The 23595-nt window shown below is 35.8% G+C and overlaps 2 protein-coding genes across 4 annotated transcripts in view; one reads left to right on the top strand and one right to left on the bottom strand.

The window, feature by feature from the left end:
• Positions 1-6355, bottom strand: part of LIN52 (lin-52 DREAM MuvB core complex component) — a 101496-nt gene extending 95141 nt beyond the window's left edge. For 2 of the 3 annotated variants that reach the window (XM_074290040.1, XM_074290038.1), the window contains exon 1: positions 6272-6355. In XM_074290040.1, the coding sequence (XP_074146141.1) occupies positions 6272-6302 (31 nt within the window). In that variant the 5' untranslated portion in view covers positions 6303-6355. Of the gene's footprint in view, positions 1-118; positions 234-6271 lie in introns of those variants that run through there. The other variant, XM_074290041.1, reaches the window with a different exon arrangement.
• Positions 6356-6491: 136 nt separating this feature from the next.
• On the top strand, positions 6492-22751 carry ALDH6A1 (aldehyde dehydrogenase 6 family member A1). The gene is made up of 12 exons (XM_074290037.1): positions 6492-6923; positions 9042-9101; positions 11325-11399; positions 11613-11774; positions 12052-12130; positions 12551-12853; positions 13585-13706; positions 17362-17551; positions 17780-17961; positions 18886-19065; positions 19264-19362; positions 22236-22751. Exons 1-12 carry the CDS (start codon positions 6870-6872, stop codon positions 22338-22340), a joined length of 1611 nt encoding a protein of 536 aa, XP_074146138.1. The 5' UTR covers positions 6492-6869; the 3' UTR covers positions 22341-22751.
• The last annotated feature ends 844 nt before the right edge of the window (positions 22752-23595 follow it).

Raw genomic sequence — 23595 nt, forward strand, 5'->3', positions numbered from 1 at the left:
GAGGTTATGGGAATAATAATTGGCACAGTAATAATACATCCTTTAGAGAACTTTAAATATGTCTAACCATTCTGGAAAGCAATTTGGAATCATGCTAAAATGATGAAAATGTCCATACCCTTTGACTCTGAGATCATACCACTAAAACATATATTTCAAAAAGGTCAAATACAGAAACGTCCAACATACACCAAAAAGTAAATTTATAGCAACACTTTTTCTGGGAACAATGAGCCAGAAACAAAGTGGATATTTATCAAGCCAGGAAAGGCTAAACAAATTATGGTACATGTAAAGGACATTTAGTGTCCTTGAAAAACAAGTAGGAAAAATCCATAAGCATGGAAAGACACACTGGCACCAAGGTGAAATGAAAAAAGCTCAACCAAAAAACAACTTATGTAAATACTACAACAATGGAAAGAGAAAGAACAAAATGAAATAAAACAAAAGAAATGGGGCACAGAGTACTACAACCAAGCTACAACCAAGCTTGGCCTCAGATAAAACTTTCACTGTTGAGGTAGAGGACTACAGAGGTGACAGATATTGTCACAGTTATATTGTTAATGATTTTTTCTCTTTTGTTCTTTTTTAATGTTTGTTAGAAGAAATGGCTCTCTGGGGCAGGTAAGTGGGAGGGAAGCACATTCAAAAATAAATGATACATAAAACAATTAGCAACTTTTTTTTTTCTTTTTAATTAAGGCAGAGAAATTTTAAGAACTGAAAAATGGAAGGCAGCTAGATGGCACAGTCTGGCCTCAAACGCTAAACCCTTCTTATTTGCAAGACACTAGGCAAGTCACTTAACCTCGATTGTCTAGCTAAAAAAAAAAAAAAAAAAGAAAAAGAACCAAAGGATGGGATTCTCTAAATATAAAGCTTAGTTAAATGAATACAATTAATTGAATGAACTTTTAAAGTCAAGACTACAAATTTAGTGAACACAGATGTTAGAATTTCATTTTTTGGATAACCCATACAGGGATTTGGAAAAAAAAAAAAAAAAAAAAACCAGGGGAAAAACAAAACTTAAGAAAACAATTTTGGGAAACCAAAGTTCTACAAGTATAAAACTTATGTGATGGTATGATATTCAGGATTGTCATTGTAAGTTATATATAGTCTTACTACTGAAGACAAGTGAATTACAGAATTAAGAACATCAACATTTACGGCAGAAATTTCAGATTAAAATCCAAAATGAGGTTAAAAAAGAATAAGAATTTGAGCAAAGATCAAAGTAAAGAATAAATTTCCAAATCTAAGTATTTATATAGTTCCTGAGCTCCTGTTCCACATCTCTTATCATACCATTGCATTATAAGCATCTCAAATCCACTATTTCCAAAACAGAACTCATAATTCTTTCACCCAAACCCATCCTCCGGATTTTCAGATTTGTCACACCACCACCACTCTTCTAGGAACCCAGAATCATCCTCAACCATAACCTCAGAGTTAGCCTCAACTTTTCATATTCAGTCACATTCAAGCAATTAATTCTTGTAAATTTTACCTCCTTTGCCAGTCTCCTAGCATAGTGGACAATGGGCCAGATAATGAGTTCAAATCTAACATCAAACATTTCACAGCTGTGAGACCCTGGGCATCACTTACTCCTGTTTGCCTCAGTTACCTCATCTGTAAAGTTAATTGGAGAGAAAAATGGCAAACCATTCCAATATCTTTGGCAAGAAATTCCCAAATAGGGAAGTCAGTCATAACTGAATGACAAAAATAAAAGCCTCTTTTATACCCATTCTATTTTTTCTTCACATAATAACCACCCCAGGACAAGCCCTTATCATAATTTGCCAGGACTACTAAGACAGCTTCCCAATTTGTCTCCCTACCTTCTATTTTTCTCCTCTCTAATCAATATTCCATAATGCTGACCAATTTACATTCCTAAAATATCAATCTAACTAAATAATGGTTCCCCAGCTTGGAAAGAGACCCTGGAGAAGTTATCCAGAGTGGATAAAGAGATCAAATCACTGAGAAACAAAATTAGTGAATTAGAAAAGGTAAACAACTCCAAGGAAAACAGGTTTAGTGAGCTGGAAAAGGTAAACAACTCCAAGGAAAACAGGATTAGTGAGCTGGAAAAAGGTAAACAACTCCAAGGAAAACAGGATTAGTGAGCTGGAAAAAGGTAAGCAACTCCAAAGAAAACAGGATTAGTGAGCTGGATAAAGAAATCAGCTCTCTAAAAAATAAAATGGATAAAATGGAAAAAAATTCCATAGAAGAAAAAAACTCACTTAAAAACACAATTGGACAATTACAAAAAGATATAAAAAAAGTGAGTGAAGAAAATACATCATTGAAAATTAGACTCGAACAAGTAGAAATGAATGACTCAAGGAGAAACCAAGAAGTAGTCAAGCAAAACCAGAAAAATGAAACAATTGAAAAGAATGTCAAGTACCTTATTAGAAAGACAACAGACCTGGAAAACAGATCCAGGAGAGACAATTTGAGAATAATCGGACTCCTTCAAAAATGTGAGGGGAAAAAGAGCTTGGACACTATTTTCGAAGAAATTCTCAGACGTTTTGGAAACAGAGGGTAAAATAGACAATGAAAAAATTCATCGATCACCTACTGAAAGGGACCCTAAAATCAAAACGCCAAGAAATATATTGGCCAAGTTCAAGCACCATCAGACAAAGGAAAAAATATTGGAAGTTGCTAGAAAATAAGCAATTCAGATATGGAGGATCCACAATAAGGATAACCCAGGATCTAGCATCATCCACATTAAAAGAACGAAGGGCCTGGAACATGATATTCAGAAAGGCTAAGGAACTTGGTATGCAGTCAAGAATAACTTACCCAGCAAAAATGAGCATCATTTTCCAGGGAAGAAGATGGACATTTAATGAAATAAATGAATTCCATCTATTCTTGATGAAAAAAACAGACCTACATAAAAGGTTTGATCTTCAAATACAGAACTCAAGAGATTTCTAAAAAGGCAAATTGCTAGTACCCACATAAAAAAGGAAGAGATTGAATTCTGGATCTTCTATGAAGGCTTTTTGTCTTCTATAAAGATAAGAATTACATGGAAGAAGAAGGTACAAGGTTATGATGGTCACTGACAGAAGAATCATTCTCATCAATGGGATCACAGGTTCATGCAAGCCTTAAGAGTACAATGTCTAGCCTTAGTGCTTAATATTGAGCTAAAGTATGATGTCCCCAATATCCCTAGATTCCTCTCCCTTAGAGCCTCTTGCTCGTGTCATTTCTACCAACCTAGATCTGCTCGACCATATTGTCAACCATCAATTTGTAGCTACGACTTCCCTTAAAACTTGGTGCAAGAAACTCATGTCCTCTAAGAAATCTTCTCTAATTCTGCCATTATTCTGATTAGATTGCAATCTCCATTATAGACTGTCACATTTTTGAAGCAAGGCTGTCTTTTGTTTCTTTTTGTATCCCCAGCATTTAGCATAATGCCTGTCACATAGGAGATAATACATAGTTATTAATTGATTGATTGATTGTTCCTATGTTCCTGCTACCCTTTAGCTTTTCCACATACAGGTTTAGTTTATATTGGGGCTAAAAAGCCAGTATTTTTAGCAGTGTCTTCAACAGCTTCTGTTTACTCATTTAAAAAAGGGGGAAAATAATACCTCCTCATCACAGTATCATGAAGAGCAAATTAACATATATGCAAATATTTCAAAAACCTTAAATTGGTATATAAATGCTAGTTATTATTACTATTATGAATATCAATATTATCATTACTATTAAATGTCTATGCATTATCTTGTAATAGTTTTTTATATATTTTAAATAAATACACTGAGAAAAACCTTAAAAAATAAAAAAATAAAAAAATAATGGTTCCCCATTTGCCCTTGAGATAAAGATCAAACACCTCTGGTCAGCATTTTACAACTTGGCCTACTTGCTATTTCTCATAAATGGTATTTTATCTTCTGCTTCTGTACGCTTACAAAGTCTATGCCTCTTAGGCCTAGTATTTTCTCTCTCACCTCAGCTCCTGGGAATACCTAGCTCTCTTCAAGACTCAAAAAGCCAAAGAAATAGTCAGTGATCATACTTGTGAATAAGAATGGGAGGGAAAAAACAGAAGCATACAGCAGAATAGCTTAGAAATATAAATACATTAATACATTGTTTACAAGAGACACATTTAAAACAGAACAGTACACACAGAGTTTTAAAAAAAGGTGTTGAAGCAGGATCTATTATGCTGCATATGCAGTGAAAAAGGTAGGACTATTAATCTCTTAATTTCAGACAAAGCAACAACAAAATCAGACCTAACTGAAAGAGATAATTAGGGAAACTGCATTTTGCTATAGAAAATGAAGTAATATCAAACTACATGGGGAACTGAGAGCCAAATTTATTAAAAAAGCCAGCTACACCAAGCAGTTTTAAGAAAAAAGAAATCAAGGCTATCAAGTCACATGAAAAATGTCCTAAATTATTACTGGTTAGAGAAATGTAAATTAAAAGAACTCTGAGGTATCACTTCATAAAACCTATCAGATTGGCTTACCTAACAGAAAAGGAAAATGACAAATGTTGGAGGAAATGTGGAAAATTGGCAACACTAATACACTGCAGACGAAGTTGTGAATTGGTCCAAACTATTCTGAAGAACAATATGGGACTCTACCCAAATTGCTATATAAAACTGTACATTCTTTGACCCAGTATTACCACTATTAGGTTTGTAAGCCAAAGAGATCAAAGAAAAAGTCAGAAAGCTTCTAGGTACAAAAATATTTACTGAAAGGTTTTGGGAGTGTTTTTGGTTTTTTTTTTTTTTTTTTTTTTTTTTTTTTTTTTTTTTTTTTATGATAGCAAAGAACTGGAAATTGAGGGAATGTCCATTAATTGAGGAAAGGTTGAATAAGTTGTGGTATGATTGTGATGGATTACTATTGTGCTGTAAGAAATGACTAGGAACATATTTTCATAAAAACTAATAGACATATATGAACTGAAGCAGAATGAGAACTATCATTACAATATTGCTGTTCCTGTGTACAATGATCTCCTTTACATAGAAACAGCAATATTGTAATGATGATCATCAGCAAAAGACTTAGCTACCTTGATCAAGACAATGATCCAAGGCAATCTTAAGGAATCAAGATGAAAAATGCTATCCACCTCCAGAACAGATAAATTCTGAGTACAAACTGAAATATATTTTTCACTTTATTTTTCTTGGGTTTGGGAGACATGGCTAATGTTTTCCTTGGAAATGTTTTGTCTTCTCAATTGGAGGGAAGCATCTAGAGGAAGAGAATTTATAACTCCAATTTTTAAAAAAATGCTTAAAAATAATTTTAAAAAGATTTCAAGAGATCCTTCCTAATTTTCTCTCTCCTCATAAGCAGTGTATATTTATTTTCTGTATATAATCTGTATTTATCTGTGAACATGTTGTTTATGATAGTTATTATACTATGTAAAATTTCAGAATTCTTAGATATTCCCATGACCTACTATCCAGAATTTCCCCTCTATCATCTACATAGGATCATTTCTGTAAAGTAACAGACTTTGGAGATTAATCATAACCGAGAGATATAAATTTTAACTATAACAAAAATGTGGGGGGAAGGGGAGTTCTTATAAAAGCAATTTCCATTCTCGTAGAAATGGAGTCCAAGGTCTCCACAGCTTCTCTTTTCTCCAGTTTAATTAATCAACTGCTGCCAAGGTAACCAAATCCAATTGAAGACTTTTAGGGATATTACATTTCTTGCACGTTAACAATCACTGGTTCTTAAATCACATTAGAGATCATCAGTTGGGAGAAAAAAACACCCGGCCCTTCCTTTCCCCGCCTCCCTCCTCCCTACCCCACCTCCTCAATCAAGCTTCTCTCTTTCTGATCCCTAGCACACTAACATCGTCCTCCCCAAGCCGAGGAGGAGACCCATCCCCAGAGTCCAGAAGGACAGACCTTCCCCCCTCCCGCCCCTTCGCGCCCTCCTCTCCTTCCCCAGGAGTGTCTTCGTGGTCCGGCCCCTACTGTCCCGGTGCCGCGGCTACTCCCTCCTCGCCAGCTGCAAAACCATCCCAGTGGGGGGCCCGGAGAGCTGGAAGCAGGGAAGGAGTCGGGATAGCGGGAAAAAGAAAGGATGAGAATGGGCTCTGAAGGGGGAAAAGAAAGCCCAAGGTTGCTAAGAAAAGGAAGTTCCCAGAAGAGGAGAGAAAAAAGCTGGAAAACCGTGGGCTCTTAGCCGGCTCCTACCGTCCGTGGGAGACGCCATCTTCCGACCCATATCACGTGATAAAGCTAACCGTCGGCGGGAAAGTGAGGCGCAGCAAGCTCCGCCCCTGCAGCCTATCCCGTTCCCTCCCCATCTTCCTTTCCCCAATCAATGAAGCCTATTTTCTAGCACCGCCCACTATTTCCCTTCCCACCTGTTTCCCCTTCACCCCTTAGTCACACCCCTTGACTTCTGCCGACCGAGGCTCAAATTCCCCGTTCTTGTTTACGTTCCGCCTCCCAGGAGGCGGAGCCGAACATTTTCCCCTTAGCCAATCCAAACTCCGTATGAGGAGGCGTCTTCTCTAGCTGGAGACCCGAAAACAAGGGGGCGTCTTCCCAGCCTCGGCCAATCGAAGTAGCAGTGAGATTCTGGAGCCTAAGGATTCGGCCAAGGATACTTTCCCAGATACTCTTCGGTGAAGGCGGATGGAGGGGCGGAGAAGGAGGCTACACCGCATGATTGGCCAGAATCAAGGGTCTCCTCCTCCTCTTTCTTGCCAATGGAAAGGCGAGGGAGGCGGAGTTAGGCGGCGGTCTGGCTGGTAACGGATCCGGCGACTAACTGAGACAGGCAGCGATGGCGGTGGTAGCGGTGGCGGCAGCGGCGGGCTTACGAGCCCGGATGCTTCGGGTGAGAAAAAAGGGGAGAATTTCGAATCTCTGGAAAGATCCGGGTCAAGCTGACTCCTTTCCTTCTGTCCGGAAGGAGGACACTTCCCGGTCCAGGGCCTGTATCCCTAGAATCTATTCTGTTTACCCCCTGACCCTCAATCCTCGCACCCTCCTAGGCCTTTGTCCCGGCTCTGTCACCCCTATCCCGGTTCCTGCCTGCTGCCAGTCAATCTCTAGCGTACAAAAGCTTATTTTTTTTTTTTTTAAACCCAGGCCTCGAACTTTCCTCCCAGGCCCAATGCTTTTTCTGTTAATACTCTTCTCCCCGCCTTACCCTCCCCCCCTTCCCTCCCCGCCCAGCCCTCCCCTTCCCTGTCCCTGCTCTGGTTACTATCTTACCCTGTAGCACAGGGAGTCCTAACCCGGCGTCCACCTGTGCGCCGCTCTGAAAAAAACCCATTTAAAGAGTGGTTTCTTTCGTGATGCTGTGTATTTTATTGTATGCATTTTAAAAAAAACAAACTGAGGAGTTCGTAGGCTTTAAAAGACTGTCAAAGGAATCCTTGAAATCAAATACAGCTGCTGTGGAAATTGCGCCTGCAGCGAGGGGGAGGGGAGAGGAGGGGACGGCCCCCTCCTTTCACCCTGCTTTCTTCCACCCACCATGGCCTCTGAACTCTGGAGTTCTTGGTGGAGAAAGGAAAGGAGAAAAAGAGATCATTTGAAGGAACTTTTGACTCTTAAGATTTTCCACTGCCTTTGGTCTAAAAAAGTTCCTTGCCAATCTCTTTATGGGGCGGGGAGGGAGAGAGAGAATAATACTGTAATCTGTGCCTTAGGGGAGAGTCTACCAGAAACACTTTATTAATTTTAAAATTCTTAAAGCCAGACATCTAGTTTAGAGGAACGTCCAAATCAGCTTATGTTATCCCTTGCCCTTGAACAAATCTCTATCCCAATTCAGTTGAAGCCTTGGGTTTAGTGTGTTTTGGGGTTGTTTTTGTTTTTACTGTCGTTTCCAAATAAAAATCCTTCCAGCTAAATAAGCCCTCCCTTGGAATAACGAAAGACAATTAAGCAAAAACCAACTAAGACGATGCCAAATTTAGTCAAATGGTAAGGCGTCTCATGATTTGTCTCCAAATACTCTTTGTCAAAATCAGTTTCAGAATAGCATTGCTTTTCACTTCCTTCCATTTTTGAAAATGAAATTATCTTTATGGCAAGTCAAATTCTTAACAATTAGATTCAGAAAAACTATTGGAGAATAAGTAAACAAACAAGAACTATAAATACAATGACCCCGTTACTATAAAGGAAAATCATACTGTGAGAATTCAGACCAATGAAGAAACCATTTCTTGACCTCAGATGGCTGGTTGATCATGAAACACACCATTTTCTAGAGAATTGGTACATTACAGGTAGAGAATGAGAGGTATACAGTTGTGATAAACATGTTGATTGGACTTCTGTGTTGCCAGTACAGTTCTACTAAGAAGGGTTATTGGTAAGTGAAAATATTTTTTAAAACATCAACAAAACTTTTTTTAAAAATTCCACCTGCTCCACTTTTAGCTACTTTGATATGCCTAGATGAAGAAGAGTTAACTATAATTCTAAAAGACCTGTCAATATCTTTACATATCTGGTATCATTTGATAAATGAAGTCTTCTATTACTATTTACTATACCTTCATGCCATGTTTATGATCTCTTTCCCAAGTTATTATCTATATCCATTCCTCTGTCTGAATATGTTCCTATCACAGTGTTTTTAAATTCCATTTATCCCAACTATTCTTCACTATCATTCTTGTCTCATGGATTTTTTTTTTAACACAATTGTATATTCTTAAATTATAGTGCTTTCATAATAGCCTTTTAGTCCATATGTTCCTTTTGAATAAAGTATGCCCTTCTGTGACCATAGTGTGGTCTTGAATACTATCAAGTCTTAAGTGATAATTATGAGATTTAAATCTATCACTTTATATTAACGGTGCTAGTTCCTCTGTTAAACTTGACATTTTATGTGATATTTGGCTTTGGGGATACAAGTGGTTTCTTCTCCCCTACATTTTTCACTGAATTTCTACTCCAAAAAACGATACATTTTTTTTCCTTTGTCTTATAGGTTTCTTCCAAGATAAATCCTATTTGGTATCCAGCATCGTGTTTTTCCTCATCTTCAGTGGTAAGTTTATGCTGGCATAAAAGTTAATGTCCCTGATCCTTAGAAAAACGGATTTATTTTTCCTGTGGTATTATCTCTTAAAGAATTTTATCCAAACCTGTTTGTACAAAAATATAGCAGTTCTTTGCGTGGTGGCAAGGAATTGAAAATTGAGGGGATGTACATCAGTAGAGTATTGGCTGAATAAGTTGTAGGATATGGTTGTGCTATCAAAATAAGCTATCAGAAAAATCTGGGTAAAATTTGCACAAACTGACAGAGTAAAGTAAGCAAAACTAGAACATTGTACATAGTAACAGCAATATTGTATAGTGATCAACTGTGAATGATTTAGCTATTCTCAGCAATACAATGATCCAAGACAATCCCAAGGGATGCATAATGAAAAAATGCTAATTCCTGAAAAAGAATTGATGATAATAAACTTGATAAAGAGGCATGAAAGTATAGTAAGTAGTAATAGAAAACTTCACTTAGATTGAAACATACTATTTTTCACTTTTTTGTGGAGTTTTTTTGGGGGGAGGGTGTTTTCTTTCACAACAGAACTAAAGTGTTTTGCATGATTATACATTATGATCTAATATGATCTCAAGGAAGAGGGAGGAAAGAAGGGAGAGAACTTAATTTTTAACGTTAATTTTTTAAAAATTTATCTTTCCTGGGACAGCTAGGTGGTGCAGTGGATAGAGCACCATCACTGGAGGCAGGAGAACCTGAGTTCAAATTTGGTCTCAGACACTTAACACAGCCTAGCTGTGTGATCCTGGGCAAGTTATTTAACCCCAATTGCCTGCAAAAACAACAATAAGATTGTCTTTCCATGTAATTGGGGGAAAATATATTTTAAAAAATATTTAGCACTATGTACTCCCAATAGGTTTTTGACTAACTTAAAGAGGCTTATAAATGCTTGGGTATAATATATAATTTCAAAGCATCTACTATGTCCACTCATCAAAGGATTCCAGAGAACATTTTGAATTTATGATTTCCTTATCTTATGGTGAGCATTACTGTCTTTCCCCCAAGAGACTGAGGAGTGGAATACCGTCCTTTAAATCCATTTTCTAGATCTTTGGGCAAGTCATTTAAGTTTGCTGTTTTTTTCAAATGTAAAATGAGTGGGCTGGACTAGATAGATGCTTGATTCCTTTTAGCACTAAATTTATGATTCTGTGATCCAGATATTTTTGTTTTTACTACAAACATGTGTTCCTAACAATTTTTTAAAAAGAGATTATATATTATGTTAAACTAAAGCATTTCCAATATCTTAATGAGAATTTGTCAGTCTAAAATTTCTCCCTACAAAATGTTTATTCTGAGCCTTATCAGTTTAGATAGAGAAATAATAATTATAGAATATTCCAAGAATTCTGAATTGTTAATGTTTTTCAGAGTTCAAGTAGTATACTATTACTGGCTCCTTTAGTCACTTCCCTTTCATTCCTTTCCCCTACGTGCTTTTTTCATCATTCCCTGTTTTGCCATTCTTGTTTTCAACTTGAAAGTACTGAAATTTTATGAAGGAATATTCCAGGATTTTCTGGTATATCATTTCTTATGTGTTTGTTCTTACAAGCAATGTTGCAGGGAAGACAACAAATGTTTTACAGTATGTAGTCATCCTAAAGATCTTAGCCAGGATAATACAGAAAATCATTTGAACTAAAGTTTCATGAAAACTCATTCCCTTTGCTAAAATGCTAATCTCTTGATTGTTTTTGTGTTTGCCAATGGATGTATATTTACTTTTACTGGTATTAGGTTCTGCTATGAATTAATGATTAATAATTCCACTGTCACAATAAAAACTGACATTTATATTGTGCTTTATGATTTACAAAATGTTTTACATGTCTTATATGTGAGGAAAGTTGTGACAATATTTTACTAAAAATATCTTTGGGCCTGAGGCTTCCATAACTAACTTGTCCAAAGGTTGCATAGTAAGTGGAATTACTGGGATTCAGCCTTGGGTCCCAAAGTTCAAATCTATTGTTCATTTTATCATGCTACTTCAGAGTAAAAATATACCAACACTTAATGAGTTTGCATAACATGGAGACCAAATATTGTATACTGTGATAAAATAATTTTAGCTTTTTCTCTGAGAAATGTATAAAGATCAAATGTTTCCAGAATCACTTAGAATTCCTTACATTGTGGAAAAAACAGACTCCCAACAGTAACTAATTGTTTTTGTTTGTTCTTTTTCAGCCAACAGTCAAACTTTTCATAGATGGGAAATTTGTTGAATCTAAAAGTGACAAGTGGATCGATATTCACAACCCTGTAAGATAAGTTGCTCTAGAAGCCACATTGACCAATTAAGAATATTCTGAGAATATGATGGGGAAATATAAGATTAAATATATGTTATTAACCAGTCAGCTGATTACTACATCTTTAAACTGTTAGGGGATTAAAAAGTGGGACAAAGGTAAAGTCTGCTACGTTTCTCTCTCAGGACAAAGATAAAATATGATATGCTTCTCTATCTTTCAGGCTACTAATGAGTTAATTGGCCGAGTTCCCAAAGCCACAGAAGCTGAAATGAATGCAGCTGTGGAGTCCTGCAAACGTGCTTTTCCTTCATGGTCAGAAACATCTGTACTAAGTCGTCAGCAGGTTCTGCTTCGGTATCAGCAGCTAATTAAAGAAAACTTGGTGAGAAATCTAAATAATATACCTTCCTTGATAATATGACAAGAGGACTCCCCATCTATCCTTGGTACTTTCACTTAGGTCACATCCTTCAATTCCATAATGACTCTTTCCCTTGATATCTATTCTGAAATCAACAGCACAGACCCAAGCCTAAAGTTTGCTTTTCCCCAGTAGTATTTGCCTAATTACTCATCAGTTGGCTATGTGGGAAATATTCAAGGGAGGTGAGGGTGGGAAAGGTTTTCTTCTCTTTGGTTTCATTTTGTTTTCTTTTTAGAAAGAAATTGCTAAGCTAATCACTTTGGAGCAAGGGAAGACCCTGGCTGATGCTGAGGGAGATGTATTCCGAGGCCTTCGTAAGCTGACAGTCCTTCATAAGGATTTCAGAAGCTTCTAGGAGGGAGGGAGGAAGAGGATACTAGAACAACCAGTTTTTTCACTGTAGAATTGCAATTAATCAATACTTAAGAATTTTCCTAGTGATTCATGAATAGAGTTGTTATCTCTCATTAGTGTATGATATTCATTTATTTCCAAAAGTTCATTATTTACTTAACCTAGTGTTCCAGATCAGTTTCTTTCTCCTTTAGAGGATACCATTTTGTATGAACTCTTCACTAGACTGATATGCACTGAGGACCAAGCAGCTATCCACCATTAATAGAAGTTTTTTGCCATGCTGAGCAGACCAGGAAGAGGAATTTAGCAAAGGCCCCTGCTGGAGGTGTGATGGCTCTGAATTTGAAAATGGTCTGATTTGTCACTCTTTGTTGCAGAGGTAGTTGAACATGCCTGTAGTGTGACATCCCTCATGATGGGAGAGACCATGCCTTCCATTACCAAAGACATGGACATTTACTCCTACCGTCTACCGTTGGGTGTATGTGCAGGCATTGCTCCATTCAATTTTCCTGCCATGATTCCTCTGTGGATGTTCCCCATGGCCATGGTGTGTGGAAATACCTACTTATTGAAACCGTCTGAGCGAGTACCTGGAGCAGCTATGTTTCTCACCAAATTGCTGCAAGATTCTGGTGCTCCAGATGGGACATTGAATGTTATCCATGGACAACAAGAAGGTAAAAGTCTCTAAAAATAGATCTCAAATCTGGCTGGAGAAGGAAAAACTGGTATTGAAGTTTGAGATAAAGGCCTAAAGAATAACAGTTAGCATAACCTCCAGTGTTTTAAGGATGGTGTTGCCATTCATGTATATGTTAAGGTATGGCTGAAAAACTGATAACCAACAATCTTTCACCGTACTCAGTAAAACTAGAAATATTGGTTGAGGGTCAAAGAACCTGTTTTTTAAAAAAAGGACATTTACTTATTATTAAAAATGTTTTAAGAAAAATGGTATATAGCTTACAAGTTAAAATAAGAAAAATTAAAGTACTTATATGTAATGTGAAGTGCAATTGCTGTCACAGCATTTTTATCTTTTAGAATATTTTATGTATTGCTGCCATGTATGAGTTCTTAGATAACATGAATGGCACAGTGGATAGAACACTGGCCCTGAAGTCAGAAGGACCTGAGTTCAGATGTGGCCTCAGACTTCCTATCTGTGTGACCCTGGGCAAGTCACTTAAACCCAGTTACCTCAGCAAAAAAAAAAAAAAAAAAAAAAAAGATGAAAAAAATTAAAAAGAATGAGAATCAAGTTATAAAGGGAAATTGGAAAAGAAAAGGCTGAAGTAGGAAAGGCTCAAACTTGTGACAATGGGGATATGGACAACAAGGAAGAAATATACTAGGTTAAGAAGAATCTATTAGGTATTTGTTAAAATAACTTATTTTCTCCTTAAAGCTGTGAATTTTATTTGTGATCACCCGGACATAAAAGCAATCAGCTTTGTGGGCTCCAACCAAGCTGGAGAATACATCTACGAGAGAGGGTCAAGAAACGGCAAGAGAGTTCAAGCAAATCTGGTGAATTTCCTTTTTCCCTTTCTCCCCAGATCCTCATCAGTTTTAAAAACAACCAAGATTTCAACCAGAAGGCCACTTATCCTTTATTAGTATACCATAGTTTCTTTTTATTATTACAGCTTTTTATTTACAAGATATATGCATGGGTAATTTTACAGCACTGACAATTGCCAAGCCTTTTGTTCCAATTTTACCCCTCCTTCCTCTCACCCCCCTCCCCAAGATGGCAGGTTGACCAATACATGTTACATATTATATCATAGTTTCTTAATGAAAATTTCACCCTTTAGCCCAGATTTGCTAGTAAAGAATAAAGAATACATACCTCCTCATCCATATATAGATTTTTGGTCTTCCCTCTCTTCTTCCTGTCTTTCCAACCTTATTTCTGGCCATTTTTAAAAATGATTATTTGAGAGGCGTTTTCAGTACTATTTTTGCCCCATGTTCAGGAATCAGGTTACTTAAGGTCCACCTTCTTAAACTATAACTAAATGTGGAGGTTGGGAAATTGATTTTCAGTGTTTGATTTGTAAATCCTACATACCTATATATCTGGACTCATGTAAAAATCTCTCAGGCAAGAGTTCACAACTAGAAAAAGTTTAAACCACCTTGACTTATTATATCCTCTAGGGAAAGTATATGCAATGAGGTATGTGTTGTATTGTACTGCATATATGAACTGACCTTTCAGTCTGACCATGTAAATCTTAGTGGCCATCACCACTTTTTCTGAACAATTTTACAGAAATTATTTATAATGCTATCTGCCTGTAGTAGTCTCTTGGGAATAGCCATATTTGGAAATCCCATTCATTTTTGGCCAGTTAAACTTTATCTATTCTCAGTTTGATTCAATAAGATTATAAAGTGTCTGTTGTGTCCAGGATTATGGAAGTTTTTTAGCATTGGAATTTCATAGTGCTATATATTTTTAGAAAGAAGTATGGGAGTCCCAAAAATCTAAGTGCAGTTTTAAACTTATTAAATCTTGGAGTTTTTTTTTTTTTTTTAGGATGTCCTGATTTATTGAATGATTTAGATCAGAGAAACTGGAGGTAAGGAGACTTTTTAGGAAGATACGTTAAGTAAAAGGAAATGGGCCTATACTAGGATGTTTAGAAAAGCAAAACTGAAAAGTAAGAAAAAGCTAGATGGCACAGTTGATAGAGTGCTGGTCTGGAAGAAGTCAGGAGGACTTGAGTTCAAATCTGGCCTCAGATATTTAATATTTCCCAGCTCTGTGACCTTGGGCAAGTCACTTAACCCCAATTGTCTCAGCCAAAAAAATATAGATTTCTAACTGGAGACCATAGTAAAAACTGTCAGTAAAACCTAAGTTCTACTTCTTTCTGTAACAATACTATGTGACTCTAGGCAAGTGACAACCTATCCGTTCTCCAACCTGCTCTTTTAGATTATAAATTGTAAAGCAGGTGCCATCTTGCATTGGTACAAGGAATTTTCTCACCAGAAATTTACTATGGTGATGAAAAAAGATCTGGTTTAAAAAAAAAAAAAAAAGTTTCTACAGTGGTTGTTTCATACATTTTCTTTCCTCAAGATCCCTATATCACGCCATCTCCAATTTTACCTCCAAAGACCTCACCTCGTACTCGACTTAAAAAATTCTTTACTAGAGGGCATCCACATGAGCTCTTTCTCTTCCCATTTACTGTACTTCAAAATTCTGTCATCATCTCTAGTTCTTTTCCTTTGCTTTCATCTCTTATGAAGAGTCATGGCTCTTCTCCTTTCCAAGACAAACCTACTTATACTTCATCCTATCTTTGTTTTCAGGAGCTTGTCTCTTCTGTCATATCCTTTCTCATCTGAAATGCCACTTTTCCAGCTTCCTATAAACTTCCATCCTTTAAAAAAAAAAAAAAAAAACAGATTGCCATCACCTCAGACTGTGTGTTCCCTTTCACAACCAAATTCCTGACTCCCATTTTCTCCACTTCACTTCTCAGTGTTTTTCCTGTATATCTGCTGATCCCACTTACTTGACTGAAATCAAAAATTGTTTTACAGGGGACCACCTGGAGCTGATTTGGGCCCTCTAATCTCTCCCACAGGCCAAAGAACGAGTTTGTGTCTCTTGCTAAATATGATGGCTATTTCTCATCTCTTCCACTTTTGTCACTCCTGCTTGGAAAATCCCTTCTTTGGTGATATGTTTTTCAGGTTCTTACCAGATTGTTGTACTGTATCCTTTGCTGGATCATCATTGTAAACATGAGTTTATCCCCCAAATCTCTATGTAGAATCCTCTATATTTGTCAAGTCTCATTTTCTGTTTTTTCTTCAAATTTCTACCTCTATGCAAGTGATTCCTAAATTTTTATTTCCAGCCTTAATTTATTTCCTGAACTCTATATCACTGCCTACTCGGACATTTCATTGTACATATTCCATGATATCTCAAACTCAACATATCCAAAATATCCTTCCTGCAACTTTTCTAATTTTAGGTTTAAAATTCTTCTCCCTGGGGCAGCTAGGTGGCTCAGGGGATAGAGCACCAGCCCTGAAGTCAGAAGGACCCAAGTTCAAATCTGGCCTCAGACACTTAATACTTCCTGTGTGACCCTGGGCAAGTCACTTAACCCCATTGCCTGGGGGGGGGGGGGGGAGAAATCTTTTGATTTTTTCCTCTACAGTATCTTTCCATTCATCTGACCCAGTTAAGGCCCTCATTATCTATTATCTGGACTAATTAGTACCCCAATAGATCTCTCTGCTTCGTCTTCTCTTCAATCTATCTTCCACATATCATTCCTAAATGATAAACATATCTAAACTAAAACATATCATTCCCCTGTTTAAACATGGCTTCCATTTATCTCAAGAATAAAACAAACTCTTGAATAGCATTTAAAGCCCTTCACAATCTGGTATCAGCCTATCAATTCACATAATGTGGAAAGAAAGTCCCAATCAACTGGGATTTTTAGAATCCTAGTCTTCAAGGCTCATCTCAGGTGCTACTTCCTATATGAAACCTTTCATCTATACTACTTTCTCCTTCAAATTATTTTATATTAACTTGTTTGTTATTGTGTCTTCTAGTAGATTCTCCAAGGAAGGGTTGTATTTTTGCAGTATTTAGCTCAGCTATGAAATTAATGAAAATTCTTAATGAAATTCTCCTGTCTTCATGAAAGGCATATTGTAGTAAAACTGGGTAGACTTGGAGTTAGGAAATCTAGGTTCATATCCCATTTGATATGCTGAACTCTGGGATCATAACAAGTTAAACTTCCCACTACCTTTTCTCTTTATGTAACCTGTCTGTAACTGGTTTATTTTGTGTACAAGTTCTTCACACAACTTGGAGTGCTAAACAGATAGTAGTTATGTATTTTCACAAAGATAATGCCAAGATTTTAGTGATCTCAAAAATGAGAACATATCCTTGATCTCCCAAAACCGAGAGTATTTTTTTTTTTTTTTCATTTCCTCCTATATTTGCTTGAAATAGGTACAGGATTTGAAATCCCATATTCCCCTAGTTTAATTACTACTCTTTGCTGGTTTCCATTTCTTAAGATCTAAATAAAGCTTTATAGTTCCTTTTGACTATTGCTTCAGTTTGTTAACTGTTTGACACATTCAGCAAGAATATTGTTTGCTTTCTTTGTGTCCTCAGGGAGCGAAGAACCATGGAGTAGTCATGCCAGATGCCAATAAGGAAAACACTCTGAACCAACTGGTAGGAGCAGCTTTTGGAGCCGCGGGGCAACGCTGTATGGCCCTCTCCACAGCCATCTTGGTAGGGGAAGCAAAGAATTGGCTGCCAGAACTTGTGGAGCGTGCCAAAAAGTTGCGAGTTAATGCTGGTAACTATTTGTGATCATCTCGGGAGTCAATATCCAAGGCAATAAAAAAATGGCTGTGGATTAGAGAATGTTTGTGACTCTGTGACTTTAATGATGCCTATTAAAGAGTATATCATCCTCTTTACACTGTGCCTTTTTTTCTAGTTAAATCTTTTGTTATTGTCATGATTTCTGTATCATCATCATAGTAAAACATGATCTTACATGATTGATGTGTTTGTTTTACAGGGGACCAGCCTGGAGCTGATTTGGGCCCTCTAATCTCCCCACAGGCCAAAGAACGAGTTTGTCATCTCATTGAGAGTGGAAAAAAGGAAGGAGCCTCGCTTCTTTTAGATGGAAGAAAAATTAAAGTTAAAGGCTATGAAAATGGCAACTTCGTTGGACCAACGATCATCTCAAAGGTCAAGGTAAATAGGTTCTAATTGACAGAACATGAAACAAATTAGGCTTATGTACAGGAGAAGTATTTTTTGCATAGAGAGATAGAAAACACTGTGAGATGTAAAATGAGTAATTTTGATGACATTCAATTAAAAATGTTTTGTACTAATAAAATCAATGTAGCTAAGATTAGAAATACATCTTACATGACTATAAGCAGCCAAGTGACTGACCTCTTGGGTTGGAGATTCTGGGCTTACATAAGATGTCCCAAAAGTCTTAAAAGAATTTTTAGGGGCAGATAGATATAGTGAATAGAGCATCAGCCCTGAGGTCAGGAGGACCTGATTTCAAATCCAGCCTCAGACACTTAACACTTCCTGGCTATGTGACCCTGGGCAAGTCACTTCACCCCAACTGCCTTGCCAAAAAAAGTTTCAAGTTTTAATATCTTGTATATGATCCTAACTCCACACTTAGCTTTAAATTCTGTGTTTGATTCACTCCTGATATTAAGACAACTTCTAGCTTATTTCCATTACAAATAATTTAAAGTAAGTACTTTAATGAAAATCCATTTATACCCATGATTTCAAATCTTTTTATTAGGAATGAATTAAGTTTTTTCTGCATTTGTTGATCTATTTATGTGATTTTTGTTACTAATGTTACTGATATAATCTATTATGTTAATTTTCCTTAAACCATTCCTTTATTCCTGCCATAAATTGTTAAGTTTTTTGGACTAAAACAGGCAAATATTACATTCAGATGCATGAGGAAAAGGTAGTAAATTAGAATTATAAATTATGAATAAGCATTTTATACAATGTTCACTGGGGAAGAATTACTGTTGTAATGATTGTATGTGAAAAGGGAGAGAAAATATATAGTATATTAGTAAAGTGTTCAGCATCTCATATCATTCTTTTTATAATTCGTCTTATCAGCCAAATATGACCTGTTACAAAGAAGAGATTTTTGGCCCAGTTCTAGTTGTTTTAGAGGCAGAAACTTTGGATGAAGCCATCAAGATGGTGAATGACAATCCATATGGAAATGGAACTGCCATCTTTACCACCAATGGAGCCATTGCTCGAAAATACTCTCACATGGTGGATGTGGGGCAGGTTTGTGAAATATATTTTAGATGGGTTTCATTACAGTTTGGCAATCAACAAAGGAAGCAATTAAGGCAACCCTACTTAAGAGAGTGGGTTATGTCACTAATTTTCTCTCTTCCAGTCATGAAATAGAGATTCATTGGGGGTTTCAAAATTTTCACTAGATAGAAATTTTTTCTATTTGTTGTTTTTGTTCTGTATTAGGTGGGTGTGAACGTTCCTATTCCAGTGCCTTTGCCTATGTTCTCATTTACGGGTTCTCGCTCTTCCTTCAGAGGTGACACCAATTTTTATGGCAAACAGGTAAATAACTTAAAATATTAGAAATGGTTTCTATATTTTTGATTGATGAACTTTTAGGATATATGCAGAAGGAAAAATAACCTTGTCAGGCTACTGAAAAAAACATTGGTTGACATCCGTTTCTGTGAAGTAAGGTAAAGTTCAGGACAACCACCTATGGGTTCCCTGAAAGGAAGTTAACATAGATTTTGCTTGTTTCTGGTGACTAGGTTTTGGAAGTCATAAGTAGGAATGGCACTGTCTATAGAGGATCAAGGGGAGGAGATAAAATGGCCAAAACCCTAAACAGTGAAGATAAACTGGAATAAATGTAGAATCTGGTTTCAGGGCTTCACTTTTGAGCAAATAATTGGGCCTATTCTGTATGTAAGTATGTATCTTCTTTGGCCTTGGTTTATCAGGTTTTGGAATTGGCTCTGGGTCTTAGTTTAGGGGGACAATGAAAGGAAGTATTTAGTTCCTCACCTCCATAGCCAATGCCAAATACTCATTACTGTTACTGAGATCTCTGGTGGAAAAAAAAAAGGGGGAGAGGGTTCCTGAGACAGACAGGAATTCCTTATTGTACTCTGCATGGAATAAAACTGCTAACTAGCCCCCCCCCCCAAAAAAAAAAGGAAAAGAAAAGAAAAAATTAAAATTCTACATAAATATTAGATTATATCATTTACTTCTCCCAGTCCTTAGTAACTTAATTCTTTTTAAAGAGAGGTACTATTCTTAAATTGCACACTATGCTGGTTTCCATTGTTCTATACCAATAGCATCATTATTTTGTCATGATTATACCCCCACTTTGACAAGCCAAATGTAATTCTGAATGGAAAACTCAATTTCTTGGCTTAATGTTGTATTGGCATTTGGTTATGTATCTCTGAGTAATCAGTGTTAATAGTTAACAATTGCTTCTTTTTTTTTTCCTGCCGTGGAACAGTGCTCATTCATAGGCTATAGGCAGGAGAAATAAAATATTAAAGGAGCTGTGATTTCAATATTATTGGGTACTTGCTCTACCAACAGACATCAAAATCCTTTCAAACCTTAGGAGAAGATTGCTGTAGAGAAAACAATTTGCCATCTGTTAACCAATTTTATGATTAAAACAATGTTTCTATTCATTAGCAGCTTCAGTAACAAACCAGCTTTTTAATAATAAGCACTTCCCCGAAAGTTTATGCTTAGATTTGACAGCTGAAGAAACATCACAATTTGAGTTGACTTCCCAAATTAAAAGGTATAGTCAAGCAAAATTATTATTGTTTAGGGTTCTTTGAGGACAAAAAAGGATTCTGATTTTCATCTTAGCCATCTTTTAAGCAGATTGTTTGGATATGTTCCTTTATATAAAATGAAATTGCTTAAATAAAACAGTTGAAAACATTTTCCAAAAAGTACTACTTGTTTGAATGCATTGGAGGGAGTCTTGGATTTAGAGACAGGAATCAAGTTTGAAGCCCCACTCTGTCCAGTAATATAATCTCTTTAGATCTTAGTTTCTATAAAATAAAGTGGCCAACACTTGATCCTCTAGGGTCCCTTCTAGCTCTATGATACCAAGTGTTGATTTGATTCAGATACTAGCAACTTACTAAAAACACGGAAATCAATAAATCTTAGCAATACTTTGTCCATAGGAGTAAATATTCTGCCAGAAATACTACAGACATACATATTAAATATCTGGATTATATGCTTCTTTATTTATTATTTATACTTCTTTCCTTTTTAATAATGATGAAAAAATGAGTCGAAATCTTTAAATCATATTGTTTATTGCCATAAGGAAATTGTCACTCTCACATCATATGGAAACTGCAGGTATATGCATGTCATATCTATAGTTTCAAAAAGTAGAGTTTTATACCTTTTATCCCAAATAATGTATATTTGATCAAATTTAATTTTCCTTAGATTAATGGGTCAGGTTTTACCAGATAATTCTAGAAAGAGGTTTATCAAGATCATATTTCATTTTTTAATATTTAAGAATTTAAGGCAGGATTGAAACCAGTTCTTTTTCTCATCTAAGAAATTTGATTAATATGTTTTATCTCAAAATAGATTTTTATGCTATTATATTAAAATTAATGATAAAGCATATTACATTATAGATTACTCTTTTAGACATACATTGCCATAAGTTTCAATTGAAGTATATAGTCAGGAACAATTTTATGGTACTTTAAAAATATACCAAATACAAGCTGGATTTTGGGGGCAGGACATATTATAGGAAAAAAATTATATTTGGCTTGATGAGTTATCAGCTATTTTATTTTCAATTAAGAAAAATTTCATTCAGAAGTTGCTTACTTTAATCTATCTATAATTTAAGTTGAGGATTCCAACTTTATCAAAAGTAGTAATCCTTTCGTCATTATTCACTGAAAAACAGTTGAAATGAGTGTTCAAATTATACAATGTTGGCAAGCATAAGTGGAGAGGCTGATGAAGATCTCATTTTCCAAGCTATCAGGGCCTTAACACATTCTCTGGACCTTAATTAATTGTTTTTTTTTGTTGTTGTTGTTTGTTTTTTTTTAATGAAAATTAGAGACTGGTCTCAACATTTGATACAAATTTATAAATGAATAGGAGTGTCAAGCACATTCTATTCATGACCAAATGTTCAAAAGTGTCCTTGGGTTTTGATGACCAATTAAATTCTCCAAAAAGAGGAAGTATATATCACTTTTTAATAACTCTCTCAACTATTCTTACTCTTCTACATAAACATTTCATACTTTTGCAGCATTTAATAGGCTGAGTTTTAGTTGTAGATAATACAATACAATAATAATACAATAATTCTTTGAATTAACATGGGAATCACTCAAACTGATGCTGATTTTTTTCCCCTTTTTTTTTTTTAGGGCATCCAATTCTACACACAGCTAAAGACCATTACTTCTCAGTGGAAAGAAGAAGACTCCATGCTAACTACATCTACTGTAGTTATGCCAACTATGGGCCATTAAAAAGAACTTTTAGCAGACTTTTTCTATCCTGAGTAACTATTCTCTCTATTTAACTCTTTCACTCGCAGATCTTGTCAACACAATACATTAGGAATGCATACTCTAACCAGATGATCCTTGGGACCTTCCTTTTCCTATAGTGCTTTTGTTACTTCACAAAGACAGCCTCCTGGTGTTCAAAATTTCAATTTAGGGTTTTCAATTGCTTAGTATTTCTATTTGTGAAGTAACTATTTTATCTATGAAATTCTTAAATAAAAGGAGAACCCAGCAGAGAGTCAAGGTGGGAAACGGCCAAGGGAGACATGAGTGTCTCCAAAGAAGACCTAATATAATGGTGGAAGAAGTCATAAAACACAAAATAGAACAAGACATTATTTTTGGTCCCCAAAATATAATCCTTTATCATAATATTAGTGATTCACTGATTATTATTTTTATGGTTCTGTCAGTCTTCCTTCTACTTCAGATTGCCACTGCTGAGTACTTTTTTCCATAACTTTTTTGTTCAACTATTTTGTTTAGAAGGGTGACCACACACATACAGAGGACTATTTCAACATATTATTCCAGAAGTTTTGTCATTCTTAGAAATGAAAAGATCTTATAGTGAAGTGGGAAAGGAATCTTACAGCAAACAAGTTTTGTCATATTTCTTGATTTTTATATGGAAGGACTCTTCGGTTTGTCTGTCATGTATATGCTCTTATAACTGAAAAATGCAGAGAGGACATGTCTTTTTATTAGAGGACAATTCCTTTATAGAAATCTCTTGGTAGAAGAGAAATTTCAATTTTTTTCATGACATAAAAATACCATAAAGCCTGGACTGTGTTATCATGACAGCAATATGAACTTTATGCCTTGTTTCAAGTGACCTTAAGCCTAGCTTTCCTTCATTTCAATTGTAAGCTATATTGGTCATTTGAAACTAAAAATTGCAATACCGACTTTGAGTAGGTAACCTCTCTTTTTTGCTGATTCCAAATATCTTTCATATACTTTTAAAATAACAAGCTCTGGTACTCATCCCTTAAAGATAATCTGGTCTTATCCTCTCATTTTAAAGATAACTTACATATTTCTCTAGTTAAATTGTCTTGACCAAACTTATTTATGTAATAAATTAAGGTTATCAGATACTTTAGAAATATCATTTTTGTAATAAACTTATTGCTAACTTCAAACCAAATGGAATGTTAGACCAAATTAGATAAGAATCTTAATTTCAAAAAGACAACAAATGGCACGATAA

Source organism: Sminthopsis crassicaudata, chromosome 2 (genome assembly GCF_048593235.1).
Source record: "Sminthopsis crassicaudata isolate SCR6 chromosome 2, ASM4859323v1, whole genome shotgun sequence".
Taxonomy (NCBI): domain Eukaryota; kingdom Metazoa; phylum Chordata; class Mammalia; order Dasyuromorphia; family Dasyuridae; genus Sminthopsis; species Sminthopsis crassicaudata.

What these genes read in the sequence shown, in the direction of transcription:
- ALDH6A1 (XM_074290037.1), top strand. Translation starts at nt 6,870, where the DNA reads ATGGCGGTGGTAGCGGTGGCGGCAGCGGCGGGCTTACGAGCCCGGATG. An exon ending in GTTTTTCCTCATCTTCAGTG is followed by an intron (nt 9,102 to 11,324) that starts GTAAGTTTATGC and finishes GTTCTTTTTCAG; the next exon opens with CCAACAGTCAAACTTTTCAT. An exon ending in AAAGTTGCGAGTTAATGCTG is followed by an intron (nt 17,552 to 17,779) that starts GTAACTATTTGT and finishes TTTGTTTTACAG; the next exon opens with GGGACCAGCCTGGAGCTGAT.